Here is a 7,603-nt window from a genome sequence, read left to right on the forward strand (position 1 = left end):
AAGACTGGGAAATAAAAGCACTAATAAGTGTTTCAGAATTGTGTAACTGTTTATCTGGTGATAGGCAGCAAAACTTGGATGTTTCAAAATGTTGATGTCAAAATACTGTAAAGGTATTGCACTGTTCTCCTTCTTGGCAGTAGGTCACTGGGTTTTGGAAGGACAAGGAATCAGGTGTGTGTCTGTCTTGCCCTAGTTCTCCCTCATCAGAGGGTTTGGCCAAGGAGTGCTGTGCTGCTTCCTCGGCGTGAGGAAGTGTGTGTGGAGGATGGACAGGGAGGGACTTGTGTGACGTACCATCATCGTGGATCTTGGAGCAAGGATCAGTACAGGAGGAGTGGAACCAGCTGAGGTGGCACAGGGTGATGTGCGGTCCCAGTCCCAAGTCAAGGTCACAGATATTTCAGTAATTTTAGTGATAGGTTAGTGAAACTTGAATTGTGAATTTGTAATTAATATTAAACGTGCCGTTGTCTTACCAACTTGTGGGTTGTTTTTTTTTTAATATCACAGTACATTAAAATAATTTTTGCTTCACCCTTTTATTGGCATTAATTTAATGTGGAAATTGGGGGTATGGTTGCTGGACCACTTGGTGGTTTGTTTTCAGGGTGTTATTTTTTTTTCTACTTTCAGCTATGCTGAAGCTCCTTTGTAGAGCCAAGTACGCTGCTAAAGCACTTCAGTATGTGCCACCCTTAGTGCTGTGGGACATGGTAAGACTGTAAATGAACTAAGCAGTTCATGAGGCAGTTATTTCATGAAACTTCTTTCAGAACGTGGCAATACAGAAATCCCTACCCCAGCATTCCTTCAGCGCGGGATTTAAATAGAGATTGCTGTTTTACAAGTTGACCTGGAACAGTCTTTTTCCATCAGAGTAGCTGTCTGACTTCTCTACGTGTTTGGTCATATGCATATCTGAGTGATTTAATATTTCAGAAACTGAGGAGAGGAAGGAACAGCTCTGTTGCTGAGAACTGTGCTGTTTTAATCTCGGTCAGCATAAACCTTGTGTACCTTTGATGAAAAATGAATGCTGCATTCTTTGTGCAGCGCGTCCAGCGTGTTCAGGAAATCAGGCAATAGAAAACATTCTAAATTAATTAACATTCTAAAAGGGTTTTTTTTAATATTGAAGCACTGTAAGTATCTGCAACGTTCTCTGTCAAAAGGAGATTTAAGAAGGCTAATGCTTCTGGATGTAATAGTGTCTTAGAAGAGGCTAAGGCTGTCAAAACACCTTCAAAACATCCGGTGAGTGTCACTGCATTAAAATGAACTTAAGTCAGGCTATCTTAAAATAAATCTACACTTTTAGCCTCTACCACAAGCCAGCAATGACCTATGTTTAGTACTAGGCACGGCATGAGTGGAAAGTGTCATATGAGATTGACTTTTGATGTAAATACGTCTGCAGAGTGGTTTAATTCTGTCGCTCACGGTGTCATATCTACAGCTCTGCGCTGCACAAGGTGCTTAACCATGACGGTGCCTTTGTATTTCTCTCCAGGGTTAAATGGTGAATTTTAGGCTTCTCCATCATTAAACTATGAGTTGCTGTCACTTTTCTTGTTTCAAGTGATGACTGTGGTGCTGAGCCTGGACGAGATGTTGTTGGAACAGTGAGACCACTTCTGGGGGTGGGAGTGTCAGTCACTGTCCAGTGGCTTTGCGAATAGGATGGAAACTTGGACACAGCAGCACATTGGTTCATGTCAATACACAGTATTTAATATACTGGTTAGATTGTAACTTCAGATGTTTTTTCTAAGCTTTTAAAATCTAATGCTATTGAAACGATGATGAATTTTTTTCTAGTGTCTCAAAATACTACTTTGCTTAGCAGAAACCCGTCCAAAAGTCAATATGCTGCTTTAGTTGTCAGGTTAGGTTTGAGAAAGTTCAGAAAAATGACCTTAAAATGAACGTGGTGTTGATTTTCCATCTGTCTCTTACACTGATGTTTGCTTCAGAATATTTTGGATTCAGCATGGCCTGTGCATAGGGGGTATTTGCTGCCGTTTCTGTAAGTCTTGTAGACATCTTGGGTTATAAAGTAGAATATAGTTTTTCTTTATCCTTTGTCATTCTGATAATGAGGTAAATAAAATAATCCTTTTTGAATAGGAGCAGCGGCGCTTGAAAGGCGTCGAGATCTGTGTAGATGGTAACTTGTAAACTTGTTACTATTTATATTTCTGATACCCTCTTGATTTAGAAAATTGTTGTGGCATGTGTTTGGTGACTGTTCTGAGAACAAACCATAACAACTGGCATGGTGATGATACGATTAAGGAGTTGTGTGATTTCAAAATTACCTTTCTGATGCTATATTTAACTTGTGCTTCTCTATATGAATCGCCTTTGTCTGCAACTTCTATGTACACAATTTTGTGGGGGGAAAAAAATGATGATGACTGAGATCTGTTTCTCTCCTGTGGTTTATAAAGACACAACTCGGTGTTCCTCGTGTGTACTTGAACACAAAACTTGTTGAGACAGCGTGTGCAGGTAATCCTCCTGCTCTGCCATGGCTGATGCCACGGGGTGTCAGTTCCATTCTAGCTCCTGCTACAGGTAGGACTTGGAATGCCTTTGCATTCAGAGACATGTGTGTAGATGGGTGGCAGACTGTCCAGGCTTTTGGAGGGTTGAAGATAAGACATTGGCATGATTTTTAGATTTAATTTTTCCAAATCCTTTTGAACTTCTTCAGTTCCAGCAGTGATGATCATTGTTTTTATGCTTCATGGAACTATTTTTATAGAAAGTCTGAGGTTTGGTTGTTTTTTTTTTTTTTTTTCTTCACTGGAAATTAATTCTAAAATATCCTCCTTGGGGAGGAAAAACAAACAAAAACCACCACAACAAAATTCTGCTACTAATACAGTGTTGCATAAAGCAAAATTTTAAGTAAAGATAAAATCTTATCCCAAGTGCTTCAGGCAGGGAAGGGACAAGAGTAGATAAATAGGGCAGATGGGAGAGAACTGGAAGCAGTAGAGAATACTTTGAATGAAATGATTGTTCATAGATAAACTCAACAATTTAAATGTTTTTTTTTTTTGTTTTCCAGGCTAAAGAAATCTTGACAAAAGAATCTAACGTACAAGAAGTGCGATGTCCGGTCACAGTCTGTGGAGATGTCCACGGACAATTTCACGACCTCATGGAACTTTTCAGAATTGGAGGAAAATCACCAGACACAAACTATTTGTTTATGGGGGACTATGTTGACAGAGGCTATTATTCAGTCGAAACAGTCACGTTGCTTGTAGCTCTTAAGGTAACTTTTCTTCTCAGTTGGATAATTCTGTATAAAACATATATAGTTGCTGTCCTGACTATGTTTAATTTCTCTTGTGATTTGCACTACGTTGGTAGTTGGCTGATTTAATTTTCTAAGATACTTCTGGGGGGGGGAAGAAAAAAAAAGTTCAAGTGGAAGCCTGATTTTTTTCTAAAATGAGTGCTGTTTTTATCTTGTCCTTGCCTAAGTAGCAGTCTTTAAGAATTTGCTTGGATAGGTCAACTTAGTGCACAGGTGTAGTAAAGTGCACTAGTAACAATGAGTAAAATTTGTAATTAATCTCAGAAGTATTTGGCAGATGAAGATTTGAATGAATTATCCCTTCTTTTGTCAGAGGTTATAATTGCATTTTCATCTTTAAAAGGGTTTGGTTTTTATTGTTTTATTGACATAGGATGGAGGGTGAGGGGTGCAGAGTCTGGTTTTTTTTGAAAAGACCTACATATTTTGATGCCTTTAAAAATAAACTATTATGTTTAGGTCCGTTACCGTGAACGTATCACAATTCTTCGAGGGAACCATGAAAGCAGGCAAATCACACAAGTATATGGTTTCTATGATGAATGTTTAAGAAAATATGGAAATGCAAATGTTTGGAAATATTTTACAGACCTTTTTGATTACCTGCCTCTAACTGCCTTGGTGGATGGCCAGGTACGTTGACATTTTCTAAAGTTAAATGTTACTAGTTATGAAAGGAGCTATTAACACTTTATTGTATCAGCTCTTAGCTTTAAAGGAGTCTCTTGCAGATTTTCTCTTAATAATTTATACTAAACAGTTATAATTCATGTAAATGAATCTGATAAACGTCATTGATCTGACTCTTCCAGATTTTCTGTCTACATGGCGGCCTGTCCCCATCGATAGATACACTGGATCACATCAGAGCACTTGATCGCTTGCAGGAAGTTCCCCATGAGGTACTGTAAATTAATTTTCTAAACTGATGGTGGGATTGATGATTCAGCATATATTGACTAGTTGAATACACAGGCTGAAAATGAAATTCAAAACAACTTAGCAATGTGAAAGTGCCCGTCTTCCTGTACTAGGTTTTTGGGGTTTTTTTGTGGGTGGCATTTGATGGTTTGTTGGGGTTTTTTTGTTGATGCTTTTTTTTTAAAAACTAAGGGGCACATTCTTGGCTAAAGTAAGAAACATTTTAGAAACATTTCAGTAGGTATCACCACTTAATAATCAGAGATGACAACTATTTCTGTGAAGATTCTTCATTCAGATAAACTTCTTGATAGTGTTTCCAGTGTTAACTGCACTAGCTGGTGCAGTTAGTTGATTGTGGGTTTTATTTAGGTCTTAAAAGAGACTCTGCAACAAGTTGTGTGGGATGTGTTTGTAGGTTGTTTTTTCTTTTATATACTCAATTTCTGGAATGTCTTTAAAATCTCTTACAGGGTCCAATGTGTGACTTGCTATGGTCAGATCCAGATGATCGTGGTGGCTGGGGAATTTCTCCTCGAGGTGCAGGCTATACATTTGGACAGGATATTTCAGAAACCTTTAACCATGCTAACGGCCTTACGTTGGTTTCAAGAGCTCATCAGTTGGTAATGGAGGTGAGCAGGACAAGCCTGTGCATTGAAACTCCTGATTTTGGTGCATTAATACTGTACTCTGTGTGTCAGAGATGAGCATGTGCTGCTGTGACAACTGATGATCCAGCTGAGAATATGCCAGAAACTTTGACTGTGTTCATGTGCTGCTAAAGGAATTTCTCAGTTTCACAGTGGAATAACCTTTATTTTGGCTTTTTTTCTGTAAATTTACAGTCACATCCCAAACCAGACTTTGGTAGTAGATGTGGTCTTGCATTTCTGTGTAGATAAAAAGGTTCTTACACATAAATGCTGAGTCCCTCGATAAGAAAAAGCACGTGAATATGTGTGCTTTGAAAAAAATGATGTATTTTTGCTTTTAACCTTGGGTGTGTGTTGTTGTTCTTAGTCTCTAGGTATCTCTGGCAGTTAATATTTTAAAATATATGTCTGGCTTCTGGTTTTGGTGATCTGCAGCTGAAGATTCAGAATAGATTGTGTACTTCAGAATTCCTGTTTTAATTTTTTAATGCTAATGCAGTGGAGAATCCTTGCTGATTTTTTTTGTTTTGATGTTTAGCTCTTGCTTACTAGTAAGAAGCAACATAGGAAGGCCAAAAATCCTTCTTACCCTTTTTCTCTTGAGAAGACAGATAAAGACACAGTCTTAATCTTATTTAAAATGACACTATGAGTGCCACTTAGAGCTTTGTGCATTAAAAGTTGAGTTTAGTAGTCAGATGGGGTACAACAAATGAACTTGGTTGTCATTATTTTTGATTTTTTTTTTTCCTCTCCAGGGGTACAACTGGTGCCATGATCGGAATGTAGTAACAATTTTCAGTGCTCCAAATTATTGTTACCGTTGTGGCAACCAGGCTGCAATTATGGAACTTGATGATACTCTAAAATACTCCTTGTAAGTATGTTTAAAAATGAGATTTATGTTGCCTGTGATTTTAAGATCACTTAGTGATTGTGTTAAGGTCTGGTTTTTCCCCTGTATGCTTTTGGGAGGTGAAGCAGATGTGGAATTGTTGGGTTAGTCACATCTAAAGTCGTAGAGTCACCTCTCTGGAACAGTTGTTGCCATCTTGTCTGTCAGATTACAGTGAGACTCCTTGTTTTTGTTTTCTGTAACTGGGGTTTAATGAAATACTGTAGAGGGATGTGATTTGAGAGTAGGAGTAGTACTCTGTCACATCTGACGTAATGCCCTCCTATCAGTCTAGGGCAAGAGACTTCTGGAGTCTTTGACTTCTTCAAATGTTAGGATATCAGCTTTTTTAATTAGGTTTCTTTTACCTCAGCAGCAACTTTACTTATAAACAAGGCAAAAGCACTCTGTGAACTGCCCCCCTTTGACAGTTCCTGGAGACATAAACTTTCTAAATGAATACTAATGTTTGACCAATTTATGAGTCGTAAAGCTGAGATTCATTTCTCTCCAGTCCATAGTAATAATTGTAAGAGGAGCTTAAAATACGAGGTTTATAAATACATAATAATAGGAGTGGAAGAAGTTGAACACTTGTTCTAGAAGACTTGAATTGGTTGAAAAACAAAAACTTGAAAAGACTTACCTGTTTTTAAGACCACTGCTACTGTATTTCATGTATAAAACATACCTGAATCCCTCCCAATCCCTGACATTCTGTGTGATTCTGAATGTAAATGGAACTCTGGCAGTTTCATTAATATCTGTGCTTTTCAGTTTGCAGTTTGACCCAGCACCGCGTAGAGGTGAACCGCATGTTACTCGTCGCACCCCAGACTACTTTCTGTAAAGAGATTTTAGACCTGTACAGTATTGCCATGAACCATATGTTGACCTAAAAGAAAATGGGAAGAGCAACAGTAACTCCAAAGTGTCAGAAAAAAAAAAAAATAATATTTAACATTCAAACTTGTTTTCACATGGACCAAAAGACGTGCCATATTCAAATACAAAGCCTCTTGTCGTCAACAACTGTGACCACTTTAGAATGAACCAGTTCATTGCATGCTGAAGCAACATTGTTGGTCAAGAAACCAGTTTCTGGCATAGCGCTATTTGTAGTTACTTTTGCTTTCTCTGAGAGACTGCAAATAATCAAATGTAGACATTAACACCTCGTGAATACATTTAACTTTCCATTTAGCTATAGCTTTATTCAGCATGACTGTAGATAAGGGTAGCAGCAAACAATCATTGAAGCTTAAAGAACATTTTTAAAATAAGTACCAAGGCCTCATATTTGTTCTGAAACTGTTTGTTTGTTTTATTTTCAGGGAATACTGTTTAATTTAATTGTATTGATTTTTTTTTTTTTTTTTTGTCTGCATTTAGTGTCTGCACTCAGTTCCTTCTTCCACTCTTTGCCCTACCATATTGTCCCTTGTAATTGTCCAAGGATAGTGAATTACTTTGAACAGAACTGTTTTTTTCTGTAAAACAATGTTACTGCAGGACAGAGCTGCAGTGTTTTTCATAATAAACTTGTGAACTAAGTATGGAAAAATGTCAAATCCTGATTGCATCTCAGGTCAACTGTGGTTTAATAAACTTTAACATGGAGCTGGATGGGTTTGATAAACGTGCATAGACATTTCCACCTTAAATAATCATAACTGAGGTGATTGGAATGTGCTGGAAAACTCTGACCTTATGAATTCTGTCCCAGGGAGGTGCCTGGTCATTGATGTCGCGCAGCTGAGAACAGCGCTCGCTTCTTACTGACACGTTGCTCTCTTT

The 7,603-nt window shown here is 37.9% G+C and overlaps 1 protein-coding gene across 1 annotated transcript; it reads left to right on the top strand.

The window, feature by feature from the left end:
• The first annotated feature begins 3,082 nt into the window (after positions 1 to 3,082).
• On the top strand, positions 3,083 to 7,370 carry LOC104519267 (serine/threonine-protein phosphatase 2A catalytic subunit alpha isoform). The gene is made up of 6 exons (XM_010168001.2): positions 3,083 to 3,289; positions 3,794 to 3,967; positions 4,147 to 4,236; positions 4,729 to 4,890; positions 5,670 to 5,788; positions 6,584 to 7,370. Exons 1-6 carry the CDS (start codon positions 3,173 to 3,175, stop codon positions 6,654 to 6,656), a joined length of 735 nt encoding a protein of 244 aa, XP_010166303.2. The 5' UTR covers positions 3,083 to 3,172; the 3' UTR covers positions 6,657 to 7,370.
• Positions 7,371 to 7,603: the final 233 nt, after the last annotated feature.

This window comes from Antrostomus carolinensis, unplaced genomic scaffold (genome assembly GCF_000700745.2).
Source record: "Antrostomus carolinensis isolate BGI_N321 unplaced genomic scaffold, ASM70074v2 scaffold7775, whole genome shotgun sequence".
Lineage (NCBI taxonomy): Eukaryota > Metazoa > Chordata > Aves > Caprimulgiformes > Caprimulgidae > Antrostomus > Antrostomus carolinensis.

What these genes read in the sequence shown, in the direction of transcription:
- LOC104519267 (XM_010168001.2), top strand. Translation starts at nt 3,173, where the DNA reads ATGGAACTTTTCAGAATTGGAGGAAAATCACCAGACACAAACTATTTG. An exon ending in CGTTGCTTGTAGCTCTTAAG is followed by an intron (nt 3,290 to 3,793) that starts GTAACTTTTCTT and finishes TATTATGTTTAG; the next exon opens with GTCCGTTACCGTGAACGTAT. An exon ending in CTCATCAGTTGGTAATGGAG is followed by an intron (nt 4,891 to 5,669) that starts GTGAGCAGGACA and finishes TTTCCTCTCCAG; the next exon opens with GGGTACAACTGGTGCCATGA.